The sequence below is a fragment of the Lissotriton vulgaris genome, chromosome 2_1, assembly GCF_964263255.1.
Source record: "Lissotriton vulgaris chromosome 2_1, aLisVul1.2, whole genome shotgun sequence".
NCBI lineage: Eukaryota > Metazoa > Chordata > Amphibia > Caudata > Salamandridae > Lissotriton > Lissotriton vulgaris.
The window spans coordinates 1,094,848,793-1,094,870,608 of NC_141687.1; the positions used below are offsets into that span (position 1 = coordinate 1,094,848,793).

Sequence of the window (21,816 nt, forward strand, 5' to 3'; positions counted from 1 at the left end):
TAATCCAAAAATGGTAATACTTATCAGGAATGATCACCCATGTAGATAGAAGTTCCAAGAGTTCCTTAAAGTCCTTCCAACAAAGATGAGGTAAATCAATTAAAATTGATTAAAATCAGGTATTCCACGTAGGTTCTGCTCTTCGAATCCCGTCGCCAGTGAAATGAAGAAGAATCCAAGTAAGTTATGATAGATGCTTTAATCAATCGAAGAGCATATGAGAAGTAATCCAGCAAGTTCAGTATCCAAGAATAACTGACTCTTACACAGCAATGCAAGTACATGACATATGCAACATTCCACATTCAGTAGTGACATAAGTAGAATGTGAAGGATTAAAGGAACAGTAATAAAAAGTAAGCAACACAACAGTAGCTTTCAAATTTAGACTGTTTTGGGCTTTCTTTGAACCACGTTCTACAAGTAAAACATCTTTTTTAACAGACCATGATACTTGCTATGTGCTGGATTATAACTGACCAGGTAGCAGAGGTTGCTATTGCTTCAGAAATTAAAAATGCCATGTATGGTATGGACAAAAAACAATTTCCAGGGTTGCACATATGCAACAGTCTGGGGAGTGCATTGATTGTGTATCTTGTTGAGACTTTATGCAGTGTTATGCTGTGGGGAGCATAGCATGGGTTATTGCAGATGATGACTTTTAGGATAATTGACTCCTTGGTCTTTGGAAGCAGAATCTGTGCTCGTATCCTTATCAGAAGCTCCAGAAGGACCCCAACTTTAATGCCTGGAGACCCCAGCAGGTTCTCTACCAATCAGCTGATCTGAGCAGAGCATTTTCTACAATCCCTATAAAGCTTTCAAGTGGAGTATTGATTGTGGGAGAGAGGCAAGAATACTTCTGCCATTCACGACTCCAACTTCTTATGATCATGGCGACCTCTCTGGCTATATGTAGAATCAAATGGTGTAAGTTGCAATTGGTTCTTAATAAATGTATAAACCAGACAAACTATCAGTAAGGGGCAAATACGTCACCAGGATAGAAACAAAAAAACGTATTTGGGGTGCAAAACCATGTAAACGTGGTTGAGGATTACTGGAGAATCCTTTGTGATATCGCTTTTAGGGTTGCATGTGAATGCCCCGCAATGATGTCATCAAGCGACTTGAAGTGCATATCTTCGAATAGGTGTTATTTGTGGTTATATCATTGGCGATTTTTGTAATCTGACTTATTTTGGGAGGATAAATTAGGTCTACTTTTAGGGGCCTTCGACTAGCATTCTTCATAGATTCTGTTATTGTGTTGCTCGCACTTTTATTGCCCCCACTACAGCATCCAACATGGAGCAGTGGGTCAACCCACTTCATCTATTTGCTATCTGTATTGTGAGTGACTGCTTTCTGCTCTGTCACAAGGAGCACTACCGCACACAAAGTAGTTCACCACCATGCCAGAGACTACTATGGCAATATGTGCTTTTTGTGACCACAAAATATTTTTGCTTTTAGCCAATCGAGTTTTTTGGACTGATGTGGTCACAGAACGTTTGTAACACAACATTTTGCAAAAATCATGATAGAACAATAATTTACAAAGACAAATAGCTGACAGAACATGCCAGATCTGTTGCGTTTACAAATGTTTGTTTTATGGGGGCTGTAGTTCTCTTTTTGGCCATTTTTAATGATCTTTTGTGGGCATGGCCATAATTCCCCTTTCGAGGTGTCTTTAAGTAATAGTTGTTTTACCTTATTCTTTTAGAGTGTCCTAATTAATGTTGACAGTAGTTTTTTTGAGGAAGGTTCTATATTTGTGTGGGTTTCTATTGCTTTTCTCATTGGATCTAGATAACATTTTCGAATTGTATACGGCTATAGGTTTTCCTTTGAGGAGGATAGAGATTTACATTTGAGGGTTTTTTGGGTGGGGATATCTGTAGTTATCCCCATTTGAGTTGCTAGGACGCTCTTCTGGTGGGTGTCTGTATATTTATTTTTTGACTGAAAGTTCTATGTTTTTGTAAAGAGGTAGGCATGAGGCAGTCTCAAACGCCCTCTATATGGTTCCTACTAAAATGTGCTATTATACCCGTCTTTGAAATGTCTAAAATAATCATTTGTCAAATAGGCTGATTGTATGTTTGTCATATTTGTTGAGAGGGAATTGACTCTGAGTGCAGTTTCAGAAAAGTAGATTAAAGACCTGTAGCGCAGCCATCTTCTAGGACTTCGAAGATCTAATAGCTGCAATCAGAAAGGTCTTGACAATATTTATGGAAAAAGAAAACAATAAAAGAAGTTTTTTTTTGTTTTTTTTTGCATAAGTAGCACAGCATCAGGCGAATCAAAAAACACTGATGAATAACCCTAATGTGGAACATAGTCTAGGCCTAAGGCAAGTAGACATTTTTTTTTAATTAATCCAACCTTACTTCCTCTTTAGGATGGAATTTCCCTCTTCTTCTGTTGTATCTTTAGCCTCTTGCCAAAAAAGGCATATGCTGTTTACTGTCAGATTCTGCAGCAGTGTGTCAGAAACCTTTAAAGACAAGCTTTTGAGGACATTTTTTGGGCCACTCTAAGGTTATTTTTCGATGCCTTTGTTCACTGCAGTAGTCAGTATAGATGACGGACGGTTCTGGAGCTACTGATGGGAAGAAGTTTGTGCTTTCATTACCAAGGAGGAACAGGCAGGTTAGACAATTGATTCCACCTAAAATATTGTTGTAGGCAACAAGGTATCTAAATCCAAGTGCATAAACACATGGCATGATGACTGCTTGTTCAAGAGAGTGTTCTTTTGTTTTATTTGGCCTGTAGATAGTTGGCAGCTTCAGCTTGGGACCATTTTTGTTTGCTGTGGTTTCAGAAATCTAACGTGTACTTCAATATAGTTTGTCATCATGTGAGTGAGAATTACTAGGAAACCGGGAACATTGTCAAAATGGTTGCAAATAGGGGCCCCACAAGAATGTCTTACCTTGTGCCCCGTGAATGCTCAGGATGTCATTGAATGGAACATACACTTTTAAATTCAGAATTGTTGTTCTTGCACGTGGTTAACTGGAGTGTGAACCTTTATTTACTTTTCCTTCTACCCTTTTCACTTTTTTTTTCATTGAGCTTAATTTTTTCACTTCTTTAGACTTCCAAGCTACTGTTCCTTCGCTCATCCTTATTAACACAATATTAATGCTCCTTGTTCCCGCCTTAATTCTGTTCTGGCTTCTTTGGTTCTGAACCTGCATACTGTCTCACTGCTGGTGTGGTTAAAAGCCAACCTGAAGCTGTTCCATGCTTACTCTGTTGGTACATTGAGGTCAGCGATAGCCTGTGAAATCGGGCCTTCCCCTATGGTGCTCCCCTTTCGGTGAAAAACCTTTACAACGAAACTTTTACAACGCAGTGCCTTTACAATGTGGTATTTACAACGAAAACCATTACAACGCATTGCGCTGGGGGGCGCTCTAGGATAGGGAATAAGTTTAATTTACTATCCAACACCTTCCCTAGTGTCCACGGGGACTGGAGTTGGAATAGTAAATTAAACTATTCACTATCCAGCACCCCAAAGCGCTATGCGTTGTAAAGATTTGCGATGTAAAAACCGCGTTGTAAAGGCATGCGTGGTAAAAGTATGCGTTGTAACGTCATACATCCTCCGCTTTCATATTGTACTGAACTGACTTCATAATATAAGGCTGGTAACCACAGAATGATATTTCATTCTGACTGTCCGTATTGGTTGGTGCATGCATGTGCCTTGCCGTTGTGTGTTTTTTACCATTTTACCACGATTCTTAGTGAAGAATTTCAGGAGTGTGTAGCATATGAATGTTGTTCATTTTCCAACGCCAATCGCAGTGGATGTATTCACCCTTTTTTCTCAAGGTAATTGGTGTAATGCATGCCACATGCATCCTAACCGAGAACACAGGCAAACACTGTCAGTGGTAGTTGAACGCATTTGAGCTTTGTATGTCCTGGGGTGGCAGTCGCTTTTCCAACAGGGGATTAGCCTGGTCAGTAAGATTGAGGGGGGGGGGGTAAGCGGGTGGGGGTGGTGAGCTTCAGGTTATCTGTAGGTGTGTGTATATGTGCGTGCTCTCACTCGGTCATTTAGCATGGGGCTGGAAAGTATCAGTTTGAGAGGGGTGGGAGGCTGTGGTGTGGGCACCGGTTTATAAGCTACCAATACGTTTTTCGTTGTTGTTTTTTTTAACTAGCCCGAATTCCATCTGGGAAACATCAGAGAGAGCAGCCAGTGGTCCTCTTCGCCACTGTAGTATCCCCCCCCCCCCATGCTGCCAACGTGATTCCCAAAGAGGAACGGGTATCAAAAGTACCGCTTACCCTTTGCAAATGAGTTACCACTTTCTTTGAGAAATCTGTAACTGGTCAATGTTATGCGCCCTGAAATGTGGTTGCAAACCATTGACACACACCATACCGAACTGCAATTTAGAAGGTACTCTACTTCCACTGCCCTTCGAATTATGGATAGATATGTGTCACAGAACCCATTTTGCGAATCAGGTGAACATTTCTGGCTCGTAAAATAGTTGTTTTATTTTGGAAATGGACATGTTCTGGTGGCAAATCCCCAAACTTTACCAATTTCATGGTTTGTGATTGCAAAATTGCTTAGTACATCTGTCCCTTTGTTTCTCCAGGTTGTTTCATTATTGCACACCTCAGATAAATATAAAGATTTTTTTATCAGAGGGCGATCTCCTTTGATGCACTCACATACTTATTACGCCAATATGGACTTTTCTGGTGCCTCTTTGAGGCTATTTCAGAGAAGTTGATGTGGAATTTCCATTTTTTAAGAATGATGAGACTCCATCAGTGTCATAGATTGAGAGATTTCAGCTTTTTGGGCTTGATTCAAATTTTTCAATCATTATTTTTGGAAATAGTTGGATTTTATTCTTGGCAGTTCTCTAGTTCTCAGGTTCGAGTCCTTCTCTCAGAGCATGATAGACGGCCATGACCCACCCATGGCCCCACCTAGTCACAGAGCTCTGAGTTTGGGGCTGCCATTAATATTTTTGCTGGTGCTGATATCTGCTTCTAGTCCAGCCCTTTTCACTCCACGACGCCTGTACTGTGAACTCTCCAAGGCCAAGGCCTACGCAGCTATCTAAGAAACTTGGTGCAAGGACTTATGATAAAGACCTGGTGCTGGCGTTCCGAGTGGGTGCAGGGGAGAGGGGATATAATACTTGAACAAAAAAATGTTTAACCAGCAGTCTTTATAGTTTTAATGTGATCATTTTTTTCTCACCAGTTGTATTCTTTTTTACTGTAATGATTTTAATTAATTGAACAGTTAATACATTCAACCATATTTGTGGACTCTCCATTGGCTACCTCCACTGAAGCATGGTCAATGCGATGCTCTCTGTGGCAGAGGCCCACCATTTCTAGAAAACTCACTGGCAGGAGCAGTAGTAGTTAAAGGTTATTAGTAGGAACAGCTCAAATCCTTGTCCTGTAGCACAAAATATTTTTATTGGTTCCCAGCAGGAGTCTAACCCTCTTTAATGTTTTGCAAATTGCAGAATTTCTGAAACAATGAAACTTACTTGCAGATTTCCTTTTCCTGTCTGAATTTTCAGCAATGAAAAAAGTGAAGAAATATCAGAAAAAGATGATGAATGACCCGGGCCAAATCACAGTGGCAGCTATTGCCATAAAACTACCAACATTTATTTCAAGAACTGACTAGTTGACTTCTTTATTTTAGTAATAGTTAACCCCTTCGATGCTGATGACGAGCTCAGCTCGTCATCAGCCACGGGGGGCGTGTGCGGATGACGAGCTGAGCTCGTCATCTAACGCGGCTTTTAGAAAAAAGCCGCGCAGCGCGAAAATAACCGCCGCAGCGATGCGGTTAAGCGGTGAGGTTGGCTTGACCAAGCAGGCCAATTCACTCAGTCCTCAAGTGACTCCTGTCCAATACAAATGAATGCAGCATGCAGATGTGCATTGCTAGGTGTGCAAACGTACAAAGGGGGCACCTTAGGAAGGCACATAAGAGTGATATCATGTCTTCAGGAATAAACAAGACTCCTGACAAATGTGTGAACTTGATATCATGACTCTTAAAGGGTAGATGAAGAGACACATGGGGTAAAGACAGAACCCCAAATATTTAAATTGCCTTTTTTCTAAACGTTTTGGAATGTTGAGAATAAATACAAGTAAATAAGTTTGATGTACTTTTCGCTTTGTTTTCTTCGGGTCGATGAAACAATAATACAATTCCTCACCATATTTCTGCAGATTTTATTTCTTTCTCCTGTAGACATTTGGGAATCTTTCAGTAGATTTTCCCTATGCTTTTTCCACAGAAAAAGCATGGGAAAAGCCTCACAAGCCTTTTTAACCACAACCATTGCCTGGTCCAATGCAGTAGAAGATGTAGCTATCTTCTAGGAGAGTATGTGAACATATGGAAGTGTTTGCTAATTGTACATTGTGACTGGGATCTAAGGTCAAGGTCATAAAACCCTGAACCAGTTAAAATGATAACCAAATGCTTGTACACAATTAAATAATTTACTAAGAGGAAAAGCTCTTGTCTGCTTACCTACAGCAAATGTTTACATCCTCCACTTTGGCTCCCTTACTGTGGATCCCTTACCTTCTACCCTTTCCAACTTTTCCATGCTGGCTTTTATAAATGCCCTTCTATATTTTTTTCCAAGCAATTGCACAACTGCAAAGAGAGGTTTCTTCGAAAACCAGGTAATGGTGGATTCGATCATAAACCCTTCACTTTGAGCAAGGGTGTACAAGAGTGACTTTAAAGAAAAATAGGCGGGTGTGTAGACGCGTATGTATGTATGTATGTATTTGTTTTTGTAAAGCGCACATTTCACCATTAGGTCTCATAGCGCTGACAGAGGGTATGGGGGATGCGAAAAAGAAGGGTTATTATGCTGTTGCCTTGAATAGTAATGTTTTAAGTTCTTTCCGGAAGATTTTATGATTCTGGTTTGATCTTAAAGCCGTAGGCAGGGAGTTCCATACCATAGGGCCCACCTTCGAGAAACTCCTATCTCCATTTCTGACAGTACGAACTCTTGGTATTTTTAGGAGATTTTTGTTTGAAGAGCGCAGTGTTCTTTCAGGGCAATATCCCTGAAGTTTGTTTTTTAGATATTTGGGGCCTTGTCCATTTAATGATTTATGCACTAGGCAGCAGATCTTGAACCTTATGCGCTTTCTGACTGGAAGCCAGTTCAGTTTCTTCAGGCGCGGGACAGAAGGAGTGCGTGGGGGCAGGTCGAGAGTCAGTCTGGCTGCTGCATTTTGGAGTGTCTGTAGTTTAGTTAGTGTGCCTTCATTCGCATCTGCGAGAAGTGCGTTACCATAATCAAGGCGGCTAGTGATTAGGCCTTGTATCAGTGGTTTACGGTATAGCAGGGGTAGCCATTTGAATATTTTCCTTAGGCTCCTCATAGTAGTCTGGCAAATCAGATTTTTGTTTCATTTTTAGGGTGAGCCTGGGCAGCACATGTGCTGCTCTGCGAGACATGCTGTATTGGAGTATGGACTTGAAGCCCTGCCACTCTCCGCCCATTATTGTCATCGGCTTGTGTCATTGTCCTTCGTAAATGCTGGCTTCTGATTAGTTAATTGGCTTGTTATTCCCTCCTTAGTACCACCTTGTCTTCATTTGTAACCTCTCATGAGGAATGGCCCTTTTATTTCAGTTGTTACACAGTGTGTCTTATTTAGTCTGTAAGCATTATTTTCTTGAATGAGTTTTTCCTACTGCAGGCAGGACATGCCTTTCTACAACATTCAGCACGTCATGCATGCTATCTCTTTCCATGCAGCCCAGGACAATGGTGGCCACCTCTTTGAAGTGAAATACTTCTTGTGTTTACAACAGTTTGAGCTATTGGTATTGTAAATGACAATGCCTTTTATTTATCTGTTAATTATCAAAACAGATAAATAAAAGGCATTGTCATTTACAATGCAATAGCTTAAACTCTTGCAAATGCGAGACCTATTGCATTGCAAATGCTTGTTCGGGTGTGAAATGAAGGTCGTGAATTTGTTTCGAAAACTCAAAGTCGATTATGGGCTGTTGCAGTGGTGGGAAATATTCCTGCCACCGGAATGTGACATCAGGGCAATAGTGCAGGGTTATCGCCACTAGGATGCAGCCCCTCAATTTGATGCACTGGTCAGTGGCGAAGCTAGACCTGAGACAGCCCAAGGCGGTACCTGCATTTGCGCCCCGCTGCAGGACCCCTTGAGGGGGTTGCTGGCGAATCTACGGATTCCCGCCCCGCGACAGTGCCACACTGAAGATGGCAGATGAGAGATGGGGGAATGGAATTTTTACATTTTGTCACCCCCCTCAGTGACATTTTGTCACCCCCTTCATGGGATGACAACCTAGCGGCCCGCGCCCACCTTCCTACGCCACTGGCACTGGGCCCTCACCTCAAGATAGGCAAGTCCAGGGGCCTGGACCTACTTTTCCTGCCAACCTGTGCAAGACCAGTGGGACAGACAGCCATCTTCTTACCCAACCCCTTCTTGGTGACACTGCTCCAGCAAGGTCAGCCTTCACCACAGTATCACCCTGTCCTTGTCAGTGGCTGTCCCAATGATGATTTTGTGCTTCACTAACTTCTGCCCGCAGAAGATCTTGGATTATTGAGGTGGTGAGATTGTAGCTTTTCCCAATGCTTCACACATCCATAGACTAAGAGGAAATCTTTATTGGTTTTATGGAGCCGAGAATTGCCCAAGAACCCCATCCATGAGTGTGATGAAAAACTTCTCTCACCAAAGAAAAGAATACATATTTTAAGTTGCTTTTATTGCCTGTGTTGCCAATTGGTGGTTACTTTCACTAAGACACTTCAGACCAACTCACTTGCAGAGACTCTGAACGGGTTAAAAAAATACACAGAGCAAAATATTTTGCAACAATTTTGTTGCTTGTGTAAAACAAAAGGGAGCAGGCAGATTGTGCTCCTGCCCACCTCACGGAAAGGCGTTGGCAGCAGTGGAAACATGGATAAAGCAGATTGCGACACCATATCCAGCACATGCATTGTCTATAAATCATTTGAAGTGGCTTCTAGAAGCTGATCCTAATCATGAATACACCTTTTTAAAGAAAAATAAAGGAAATTGGCCTTGCAACCTATTGCTAATTTTGTAATAAGATAACGGCGAAGTGGCCCATAATTTGAAGAGTAGAATAATTTTATTTTATCTATTGCTTATATAAACGGCAATCGTGTAAAATCAGTGTGTTTGTTGTTTATTTCCCTCTGGTGTAAATGTAAGTTTCTCCCTTCATTACTACACACGCAACACAAATGTTGCAAGTGTGTTTCAACACTGCTTGTATCCAAATTTACGAGAGTGAATCACCATTTGCAAGGTTCCATTTTAAATCTTGTGACGTCACCCTCAGCAATCTGCAATTTGTTTACGTAAAATGGCCCATCAAAGTAATCACTCCACTGTGAGATTTTCCCACTCCACAACTCTTATTTGCTAATTCGTTGTCCTTCCTGGAACATTTTCATGGTCTGGCTTGACAGCTCAGCTGTCGCCAGACAATTATGTGAGCATTACAAGAGAGGGGCTTTGGCGCAGTCGTATAAATTGGGAGCAAGGAGTACTGTTTGGATTGGACAGACGTTGTGTGCTTCCACAAAAAAAGTGCCTGCTCTCCACATAGCTGTGATCATTTTATTTATCCAGCTACTTGAGTTTGAACTTTCAGGGGCACACACATGATATTGTAAAGCTATTAAAGTGTCTTAGATAACTAGATAATTTATGTTGCTGTTCCCTGGCAGCAGCACAGATGAGAGTACGGCAGTCAATATTCTACATAGATTTTTAGGTCTGGCTAGACAGTGCATTGATAAGCTTGACCAATTGGCATTTGCAATGCTTGTAAAGAAGTGAAACTAAGTAAATGAGCTCCATTCAGATTAAATGAATGCGAATAGATCTTAAATGTCATTGTTTCATATACTCCTTCGTAGATGTGGCTATGTTGATGAAGTATGCATTTTGCGGCTATGTTGGTGAAGTACGCACTTTTGTTGACCTTTGTTTGCCTGCTCTAGAGATGCTTGGATAGATAAGTAAAAGGGCGGTCTCGCTGATTTTTCCGTTCTGGCTAATGTATTTAACTCTCACCTTGGGACAAGGGTTCGGGCAGATTTGCATGGAGATGGGTTTGCATATTCTACTGGAGATATTTCCATTCTACGGTCTGAGCCTACAGAGCGTGGGGCTTGCGGGTGCTGGGAGGAGGCATGGAAGTCTCTTCAAAATGCAAATCAGGTATCCTCACAGTTCTGTTAAAGAGACAACATTGCAAGGTATGGCAAAGTTCAACTGGATTTTCAATTCAATGTTGTTGGACAAGTTAAAACAAACACAGCTGTGGGAACCTGATCCCTTTGGACTAGAGGTCTGTGTGTCTAAAGCCTGGCCCAGTCCAAACATTATTTTGCTGGACTGTAAGAAAGGCAGAATTGCAGGTCACTTTATATAAAAAAATGCTGATTGTATTTTATCTCTTCATCCAGGTAGTGACAGAAATGGATTGGACTTCAGCAGGCAGGTGAGTTTTTGCTTGTATACACAGGAGATATTGTAATATCACCACACTGTACTCTCACATGCATGCCACTGGGGGCCATAACTGAACCAGAGCAGCGAGATCAGACCAAGATAGGGAAATGGGTTAAGGCTCAGCGCCGCGGCCAACCATATAACCCTCCCCAGAAACCCACTTGGTAGGGGGAGAGCTAGAAAAACTGCACAAGAGATGGCACAGGATATTCTCTGTCACAGTGTACTCGGCTGATGCACGGGGACACTTATTTGGCTACGACTGGGGGTCCCATTCCAGCTACGCTCTTTTACATGGGCTTTGGATGGCCAACCAATAGTCTTAGACAGCATTTACGCACCAAACACAGACCAAAGTAAACTCTAGGATGCACTTTTACACCCATTAAGCTTACACACCCAAGCACCATGGATCCTGGGAGAGTATTACAATTGTGTACAAAATACACTTTTAGATAGATCCTACCCCCTCCCCGATAATAGCACAGGCCAAACGCTTTGCAGCATGGACAACTCACTGGGCCCTCAGAGATACCTGGTGCTGCAAATATCCGGACACACAGCTTTACTCATTCCACTGGTTACCACACGATCTCAGGATAGCTTCCTCTGCTCCCACCCCTATACTGCCTAAGATACAAGAGTCCAAATACCTAGGCAGACTTCTGTCAGATCATAATACCCACACGATCACTTTAGCATCGTGGCCAACCAGGCCACTGGTCCCCATCTGGCGTCTACCTAAAGAATGCCTAGACGGGCCAGTGTTTAGGCCAACTCAAGCGGTGCATATTTAGAATTATTTCCACGAGAACACACACACGGCCACCACCCGTGCAATGGAATGGAGTGCGATCACGGTTGTAATCAGAGGCACATGCATACAGCACATTACAGGAGTGCGGAAAACCCTAGAACGAAGCATAAACGAAAAGGAACGCATACTGGCCACGTTAACACAAGCAGCAGATAAGAACAAGGCCACGCCGACTCAAGTAGCTCAAGCTATAACCTCATATAGAGAGGCACTAGCGGACCTCATGAGGTATAATTTTAGAGCGCACACAGCTATGGTCCACATAGAACGAGACAGAGCAGGTGCGCTGCTAGCGTGGCTGGTGAAAAAAGATGCAACCCTCCCACCGATCACAACGATACAAAGTACAGTTGGCACCCTCGTCCATTCACAAGCCCTCATCCTAAAAGTATTCTTACAACACTATACACAACTATATACAGCCCCGACCCAGCAGACTCGGATATGCGCAACAGATTCCTGGAAGCGCATCCCCTACCTTGCATTGTGCAAAGCGTCCGGCACGCCCTAGAATGAACCTATCATTGCGACAGATTTCACACAGGCAATACAGACCCTGGCTACATACAAGGCTCCTGGGCTGGGCTGCCTTCAAGTTTTTCCGCACTTTCTCCGTCCAGCTAGTCCCCCAAATGGTAAAACTATTCCAGGCGGTCCTAGACATGGGAGAGCTACCACAATCCATGTGTGAATCGGTAAAAGTCTCCTTTCTCAAACCAGACAGGGACCCTCACCACGTTGGTTCATATCGACCTGTAGACTTATTACCAGCAGACTACAAAACATATGGGAAAATATTGGCAGATCGATACTCCACAATCCTTCCAACACTGATACATCAGGATCAGTGTGGATTTGTTCCGGGGAGAAACAACTCCAACAACATACGGTGCCTGTACTGTGTCCAGGATCAGGTCTGGAACCACTTCCTCCTTGTGGCATGTCTGGTCCTGGGGCCCTACTTTCTGCAGCATACACTAAGTTCATATACGTCAAGCTGACCTCCAGAGTGAAACTCGGGCACCATATGTCGCCATCATTATCAATACTCCCGGGCATGCACCAGGGTTGTCCCCTCCCCCCTCTGCTCTCTGCTATGGCGATGGAGCCACTTGTGATTAGCCTTCGTAAGGAGGGAGAGAATTGGGGCATCCCAATCGCAGGAACGATCCACGCGGTATCATACGCGGATGATGTGCTTATTTACATCCGCGACATCACGTTTCACCCCAATTATTAATGCACTTCGGGACTATGAGGTGGTGGAGGGCCGAAGGGTAAACTGGGCTAAGTCCACAGTATATCCACTCTCAGACAATCTTCCCTCGCCCCCAGAAAATACAATTGGGAGGCTTAGACATACCTTGGAGCGCCCAAGCAGTACGGTACCTAGGAATAGGGTTGTACCACATCCACCACAGGGCACTGGCCAGGATCCGATCATCTATAAATATCTGGAGGGATCTCCCCCTGGCTCCCATTGGGAAAATCTCAGTGGCCAAGATGCTATTGGTCCAGCAATTTACTATATTATTTCACTAACCTCCTAGTGGCCCCCCGCTCCTTCCTTCCGGAACTGGATACCCACCTCGGTACCCTTATCTGAGGAACAGGATGCATGTGAATTGCCCTCGCCAAACTGCAGCTACCTTTGGACCGAGGAGGTCTGGGTTCCCCCTCATTTGAGGTATACTTCCTCACGGCCCAGTTGCAATGGGTGTCATAGTGGGCAGCAGCCGCGCATTTGGGGAAACTCTCACTAATGCGGGACCAATTCTACTCCCTACCATATGCCACATGCTTATACCGGGAGCTTAATCATTTAATTTTATTTCATTATGTCTTTATTTCGATTAAAATAATCATGAAAGACAATAGATACAACAATAGATAAAAAGTTTTTGAATAAAAAGCACAGTGCCATATATACAATCAAAACAGTGCTGCGGTCAATAATCAATACAATGTATATTTCAAGTAAAAATACTCAACAACAGGGGACCGCTAAAAACTAATAAATACATAAACACAGTAAAAAAACAGACAATCATTGCTACTTGAGATTCCATAATTAATTGTACCACACTGGAGTTACATGGCATTAATGCGGCTGTAACTAGGCTTGGAGTTCTCTTAATTTTTTACGACGAATGAGCCATGCCCAGCTCAGGAATTTTGCTATGGCTACAACTATGGGAGCATTCGTGGATGTCCGCAAGATCCTTAGTGCCACCACAGCCGATCTGGTGCCCATGTTCGTACAGATAGGTTTCAGCCACTTTTGCCTAGGGGATTTGTAGGCCAGACATGCAAGCAGAAAATGGGGTATTGATTCGAGGGGAGCTGGGCAAACAGGGCAGTGCTTGGTCCCGTTCAACCACCATTTACAAGTGAAGGTGTTGATTGGGAGGGAGCCAACCCTAAACTGGTGGTAAAGTTTCCTATCCACTGGTCTGGAAATAATGTCCCAGTATGGTTTGAACACAAAGTCCTTCTTTAGCGACAAGTAGGCCATTGCCAGTGAAGGCCTAGTGGTAGAAGAGAAATAGTTACTCTTGACCATGTCCCAGTAGGCGGCCTTGAGCTCCCTTTTGGATGGAAATGGATTAACCTCAGGGTGCTCCCTCAGCCCACTCCTCCCCATCCCACACAAGGTATTTTTTACATCCTGTAGCCATTTGATCTTCCCCAAGGAGCTTAATCAATACAGGAGTGCCCGCTCCAGGTGATGGTGGTGCGTGCATGTCTGACACGGGTACATAAGATATAACGGGTGGACCCCATGTACTCCCCTATACAACCACTGGTGGGCTTCACCAACGGCCGTGCTCACTACACAGAGCACATGCTGCGCACATGGACCGAACACTCCATCATAGAGGTAGGCTCCCTCTATGTGTAAGGGCACCTGCAGACTTTTGCAGAACTTGTAACGGACACAGACCTCCCAAGGGGACAATTCCTTTTACACAGACAGCTATTAGAAGATTGCCGCTGCGTGTGGCACGCAATAGATACAGAACTGCCCATACACCCAGTTCTACATGCAATCCTGCAGATGGGCCACGGATGACTCCTAGTGAATGGCTATACAAAGCGGTGCAAGAACTGGACACAATCACTCTCACGACACTCCATGAGAAATGGGAAGCAGATTTCCAAAAACCTCTCCATGACAAAGAATGGGAACGAAAACTCGAGTTCCCCCAAAAAGTGTCCTGTAACTACCGCTTCAAAAACATACAAGTTCACATATAGCACCGCACCTTCATGACACCCAAAAAGTTATAACACTACTACCCAAACATGCGCTTCACTTGCCCCAGATGCCCAGAACCCAACAAGTCCTTTCTCCACATGTTCTGGGATTGCCCAACGCTCTGGGCTTACTGGACCACGGTACATGCCACCCTCCTAGCAGGAACAGGGCTCACAGACATCAAAATGTGGGAGGCATGTGCACTAGGCATTACCAAGCGTCGAAAACACCAAAAAGTGGAGACCCGCTTCGCAATAGAAGTATAGCGATACACTGGAGAGCACCTGGGGGACCTCCGCTGGCGGCATGGAAAGGAGCGGTTAGTAAATGAGGAGCCTCGGAGGAGGAGGCGCTAGGGGCAGAAGAAATTAAAGGCATTCGCAAACACCACATATCCATGTAATGGTCGACAATACTCCACTCCTTTAAGCAGGAAATGGGCAGACAACCCACCAACGCAAGTTAACCCGCCTCCTGCGGGAGAGATATGTCATGAAGAGACCCAGCTCACCCCCCTCCTTAGAAACTAACATACAGTAGTGCACGGCCCTAAGCCGAGCAGCAACCAGCACACTCCACCATGACATTTCCTCCCCACAACAAGATCCACACAGTTCTGAGATCAAAGTTGACAAATCAGCCTACCGACCCCCATCATAATGCGGTACCTCATATACAGTGAATCCCAGTTATAGTTACCCTAGTGGAAGAGTTATGTTCCTCACTAAAAGCACAATAAGCGGAGTACACCGGCACCACAGATCAACACAGAGCCCACGGTACATCATACAGACAATGCCCTGTGTCCCCATGTGCCGTGTTAGCAAGTCCATCTCTAATAGCAGAGACATCAGGTTAAAAATAATCTATGTCCCCACTGACTACTGACACAACTGTATATCGAATGAATCGCTGTAAATTTGTACTGTGCTCATTTAATGATCATATGCGATGTATGTATTGTACGCCATAATGAAATGCCAATAAAAACAAATTAAAAAAAAAAAAAACAGGAGAGCTGTGAGCTCATTAGAACCCTGGTTAGATTCTACAGCTAGGTCTCTAGGTTAGTTTCTGCACCTGGTTTCACAGTAAAAAGTATGCAGCTGCGATTCCATGCTACACCATGCTTCAGGATGCCTGATTTATACGCCAGCTAGGTTTCTAGGCCAGATAGCACTGTCAAGTCTCCAGGTTAGTTCATGCACTGGGACCTTGAGTTAGATCATACAGATGGCCTTCCAGGTTGGATCAAGCAGCTGGGCTCCAGGTAAAATTCATCACCTAGGTCACCAGATCAGTTTATGAAGCTGGGTCTACAGGTTGGATTGTCAGGGTATTTGGAGCTCTGTGTAAGATTATGTGGTTGGGGTCCCATAGTTAGTTTTTTTCAGTTTTCTCATAAGGCTGCATAATGCTGTGGGTGTACAGGTTACATTATGCAGCTAAGTCTCCATTTTAGATTTGTTTTACTGGGTTCAAAAAGGGGAAGAGGATGTATACTTACAGCTAGAGCGGTCGACCTCGAAGCTGGGGAACCGGGTTCGAGTCTCGGTAACGACGCTCAACATCCTGTGATTCTGGGCAAATACCTTAATCTCCCTGTGCCTAACAATGAATGTGTCCTTCTGTAACGATACTGGTGCTCATGTAAAGGGCTTCGATACCCGATATCTGGGGGTCTAGTTCACGCTATATAAAACGCTACAAAAAAAAATTATATATATAAATGACGACACATAGTTTATTATACACTTTTTCTGGTTTTAGCTGTACTCAGGGGATGTTATCCAAACAAAGATTACTCCTGCACCAGCTGATTTACATTGCTTTTCTGCCTCACTTGATTTTAGATTATTTTATGCTTGTCCCCATCTGTGATAGAAACATGGATATTACAGGCAAACTAACTAAGGGTAAACCGGAATCCACAATGATGCAGTACCTCAAACAAGTGACTGGGATCTGCCCCGATAGGTTGAAGAGAGATTGCAAATCTTTTGGGCGTACCTTTGGAATTGAGCCTTGACAGGAAATTGTACCAAGGTACACCAAGACTTACAGTAAATGTATCTTCCCTTCTTGTCAGTATATGCTCCAAAACCCCAAATAAATATATTCTCGGAGAGTCGTGCCTGAGTTAGAGTGTTTCCAGGGACCTCTCCCTTCCTATCCACTCTCAGGTAAGATTGTGCCTATCAAATCCCTATAATATTGGGCTTGCTTTCTCCCTCCAGGTAAGTTTGCGCCTGCGGTCCCCAGCATCAGCGTAGGCCCACGATCGGCCCATGTTTAAGGGCCTAGAGGCACACATACACTGTTTAAAATTGTGCCTACTTCAGTCTTCATACACAGTGCTAATATCCCCCAAATTCCCAAATTCAGATTGAATTGACAGCCACCAAAGGTTAGGATGCCCACTGCCCCCCAGATTAGATTTCCACAACTTCAGCCCTCAGTTGCTATCCTACCTGCAGCCCACCTGCCCCAAATAAGATATTACATGCTGAATACCCAGTACATGTAGTGCCTTAAGCATCCCCTCATATTGGTTGTACCCCAGTTAAGGCCCTATGGCCAATCCCGTCTACCCTCTAGAGGGACTTGATCACTTGGTATAGTCCATCTTCTTCCCCCCCATCTCTCACTCTTTTCTCTATGTCCATCTGGCGGATTCTTCTCCTAGATGTATCTTGTTGTTTTGAGTGAATTTGCTGCATTAAAGGTTGTGGGTTTTGTTTACTTGTATTTTGTTCTGAATTTCCTAGTACTGAATGTATTGGTTTAACTCCATGGCTGCTAAGGCAATTTCCCTCCTGTGCTGGAAATTGCTATTTTACATTGTTTCATGACGAGCTGGGCTCGTCATCAGCGTGCGAGGAGGCTACACCATGACGAGCCCAGCTCGTCATGAGCGTGGAAGGGGTTAAGGGGATTAGTGTCACTTACTTGTACCCTGCTGTGACTATTATCTTTACTTTTGGTTTTCTGCCAGACCATAGAATGACAGGCATGAGGACCTGAGCATCAATTGCCTACTTGCACCCTGCTAACTGGAGTGGCATTGTTGTGTGAGCCACAGTCTGTAACATTAATGTATGATCCAGGAGATCAGCACTGAGGGTTATTGTCTGGTAGGGGAGGACTGATCTTCCTCCCCCCAAACATACTTCTATCCTTCTTTTACAGTGGTTTTCCTGGACGAAGGTTTATTTTGTCACTGTTTTGAATGGAGAAGTGGTCTTCCCCTAGTTGATTCTTGATTTTCCCAGGGGCACTAGTGTGTACAGGATTGTGGTTCATTGCCTGGGATGCAGAGACAATCTTGTCATGTGTGTCTTGCTTTGTGGAACCCTGCTTGGGCGGATGGTTCCCGCTCACTCTGGGAACATTTGCATATCCACCTGCTCTAAAGGAAACTTTGGACAGGTTGTCATGCAGGTTTTTAATTTCGGGAAAGCAAAGACACGTGCAGGGTAATGTCTGGCACATGCCCAAGTGTAATGTTGTCTGACTATTAAAATGAGTTACTAGTGGTTTTGGTGGGTCAGGTGGCTACATGTTCATCAGAGGTGTGGCTTGCTAAAAGAGTTGTAATTGCTTGATCTATATTGTGTTCGAAGTAGAGCATCTACTTTTCCATATATTCTGAACTTTTGTGAGTAATACAGCATCTTTCTGAAAATCTATAAGTTTGCATAATTTTGGAATGTGAGAAGAAAAATCCCCCCAAATTTTGTTGCAAGTGACCATCCAACCAAATGACCATTTTATGAGCTCCCTTTCCAAAATTTAGTGAGAAATATTTAGGATCTTTTGATTTGTTTTGCTGGACCTAAAATTAGCAAATAAAGTATTTTATGGGGAAGAGGTTTCATAGGAAATAGGTTGTTGTGGAAGCGGCCTGAATCATAATGGGCTCCACAGCTTTCACTCTCTTGCGGTCTTCATGGGAAAATAAGTTCAAAACTTGTGAATTATGTTAAAAGCAAAAGTCCTGAACTTTGGCCAAATCTGCCAGCGAAATAAAATTGTGGCTACAGTTCCTTTGGATTCTCTTTTAACAGAGCTTACATTGATTAAGTCTGCCATAGGAACGGTCAAAGAAACACCACTGAAATGGCCAAAGAGATTAAATTACCTGATGCGGCCTTTCCCCTTTCAATGCAAGTCTGAAAGCCACAGAAAAATGTCTACAGGCCACAGAAGATCATTGCTCTGAATACCAGACTGGGGGATAGTAAATATGGAATCTATGCTGCGAAAACATAGATCTAGAAGACAGGAGCAGAAAGCATAATGCATGGATCTAAGGTATTCCATAGACATTGGGAGGAGAACATATGCAGCTTTCTTAATTCAATGCACCAGAAATGTTGAGGACTTTTTTCTCCACTACATTCGAGACGGCCCATAGACTTCAACCACACATCAAGACAAATCAAATATCCCTTGTCTGATATTTGTTAGCTTTTTAAGACATCAACAAGCCAGACATGTGATTCAAGCTACAAAGAAAAATCTTTTCTAGTAATGGAGCGTGCATTACCATATCGGCTGAGTTCACCTGACAATAACATACAATGCAAGATGTTCAGTTCTTAGCTCTATGACCACAGCTTCCCAAATGGGTCATCCGTTCTGGACTTTTAGAACTGGGCACATTGCTTATCCCCTACACGTAAGAAGTATTTTCTCGCAAGCAGGATTCCCTACAGCAGTGAAAGAGATACCAATTAGATTTCAGTTGGACAACCCCAAAGAGATCATTTATAGAGGAAATGGGCTGAAAATGGAAAACAGAAAACACAGCCTTGTCTACTAGAACCAGAGACAAATCCATATCCCTCTTAAAAATCTGTGCAAGTGAAACACAGCAGATTGAATTATATTTTCACTTTCCTAATTGGAGATGGATGGTTTCTACATTACAACTATTAAAAATTCCTTGTTAACCTCTTGAACTGAGTTATGGCCCTATCCCTGTTACGTATCCCTTGTTCCTATCTCTAGCAATCATGCTAAGACAATATATACTAATATTTCCTTATTAGAAATATTTTCCGATTTTCACCTGCAAAGTTTTCTTGAAACCTAAAAGTGTGCAGGCCAAATACTAGGTCACCCCTTAAAAACGTAACGTTGATGAACTCTAATAGACTTACACACTACCTTAAAAGAAAATACATTTGATCCTACATGCCATCCAAGTCAACACATGTTGCGCTTTTACAGGAAACCCATCTCTTCCCCCATTGGAAACCAGAAAACCGAGAAGGGAGTGGGGACAGTTTTTGCTGCCAGAAACGTCAAGAACGCCTCCCTAGATCAGGCCTCTCCCTCTTTGTGTTATGCAAGGGAAGGCGTGGCCATACTGTTCAGAAAACATTAACCATAGGGTTTCTGAAAACATAGGTTGACCGATCAAGAAGATACGTCTTCATCTAGTTCTCCACTCAAGGAAACACTCTGATTGCCTGCTCCATATGTGCAGACTTTTTTTCAAACCTATCTAGGATACTTACAGAATTCTGCTAAACAATAACAGGGGGCGATTGGAACATATCCTGTAATTCATTATTTGAGAGCTCAGGCAAGTCAGACACAATATGTGACAGAGACATGCCACCTGAGAGACCTGGAACAGGACCACCTGGTCGACCTCTGAAGATTGGCCAATCCTTGATTGACCGAATACACCTTAGTTTCCTGTGCCCATGATACATGCACCAAGATTAACTTCTTTCTGACATTGACATCCTTGAGACCAGAAAAAATTGTGTAAGCTATTCAAAGGAAGTTTTTCAAACGGTTCTCCCATCTAGCTGCTGTTAGACACTGGGTGGCTCCTTCATCTAAATATGGAAATGAATGAAACGTGGTATACATGTCTGGAAGAAAATGAATGCTTAATTCTCAGATCAGCACCTATTCAGAAGAAAATACTTGGTCTGTGTCCTCGTCTGAAAATTATGGACAGCTGCGAAAGTTTACCATCATGGTACAATGATGAAAGACTCAACAGACTGAAGGAAGATGACCAAGAAGCCGCAACTAATCCCGAAGGCTGAAATAAAGAAGCTCGCAGTGCTGTACACGAGCAACCCCAAGTCAGTTCATTTTAGAACTCTTGAAACTGCTAAATATGATCTCAATCTGTTATAGATCTCCAGAGTTGAATATACTTTATTTTGACTCAGAAGCTGCCATTGTGTGCATGAAGAGAAGGTACAACAACTCCAAAAGTGAGAAAATATGTTTGCCATACTGGAGATAAGACCTGCCAAAGGCAAGCTGTTGACACATCCAATCACTATAATCAAAGAGTTTGCTTCCTTCTCCGAAAAGCTCTACAAATCCTCTCCCTCTGATATGTCGGAAATGAAGAAAAATTGCTGAACAGACTGATGCTATCCTGCGTGTCACAAGACGTCAGTGAATAATTAGAAGGTTGCATTACTCCAGACGAAATTTCTATGGCTCATAAGATATACAAGTGTACTGAATTGACTGGCCACTTAATACTGGAATTTAATGAAACAACAATTTCCCTAAGAGTGAAACTAGGCAAATACCCACATTTATGCTTAAGCTACCAACCACTATAACCTATCAATGTGGACACTGCGTTTCTGACAAACGTTCCAGCAGACAGTCTTAAAACGATGATACTGACCCTATGCACATGGCCTATGGCTCTAAAAAATCCTCTGGGAGAACCTACATAGTCCACACGACCTTCTGTGGCAAGTACAGAATGACAGTGACTGAAAACTAACACTGTCTGGATGCTGAGAAAGTGTTAGAAGGAGTGGAATTGGGCAACCTTTTCAAGACACTACAAAAGGCAGGATTATTTTCAGCTTCATTGCATAAGTTTGGAGGGTTTATGAATCCCTAACAGTTCAGGTAAATTGAAGATGCTTCCTATCAGATCCATTTCTGATCAAGAGAGTCCTGCACCAAGGCTGCCTACTTTCATTGCTTCTATTTATTCTGGCCTTGGAGTCTCTGGAAGCAGCTTTCAGACACGCCCAAGACATCAAAGGCATGCGCACATCAGTTGCTGAAGAATAGATCATATTGTATCCAATGGCATTCTGCTAATGCTATCTCACCAATATAACTC

General features: G+C 43.1%; 1 protein-coding gene across 1 annotated transcript in view; it reads left to right on the top strand.

Annotated features, from left to right (window-relative positions):
- Window positions 1-21,816, top strand: part of POU2F3 (POU class 2 homeobox 3) — a 114,964-nt gene that overhangs the window by 50,617 nt on the left and 42,531 nt on the right. The window contains exon 3 of the mRNA XM_086956787.1: window positions 10,566-10,600. Within this exon, the coding sequence (XP_086812913.1) occupies window positions 10,566-10,600 (35 nt within the window). The remainder of the gene's footprint in view (window positions 1-10,565; window positions 10,601-21,816) is intronic.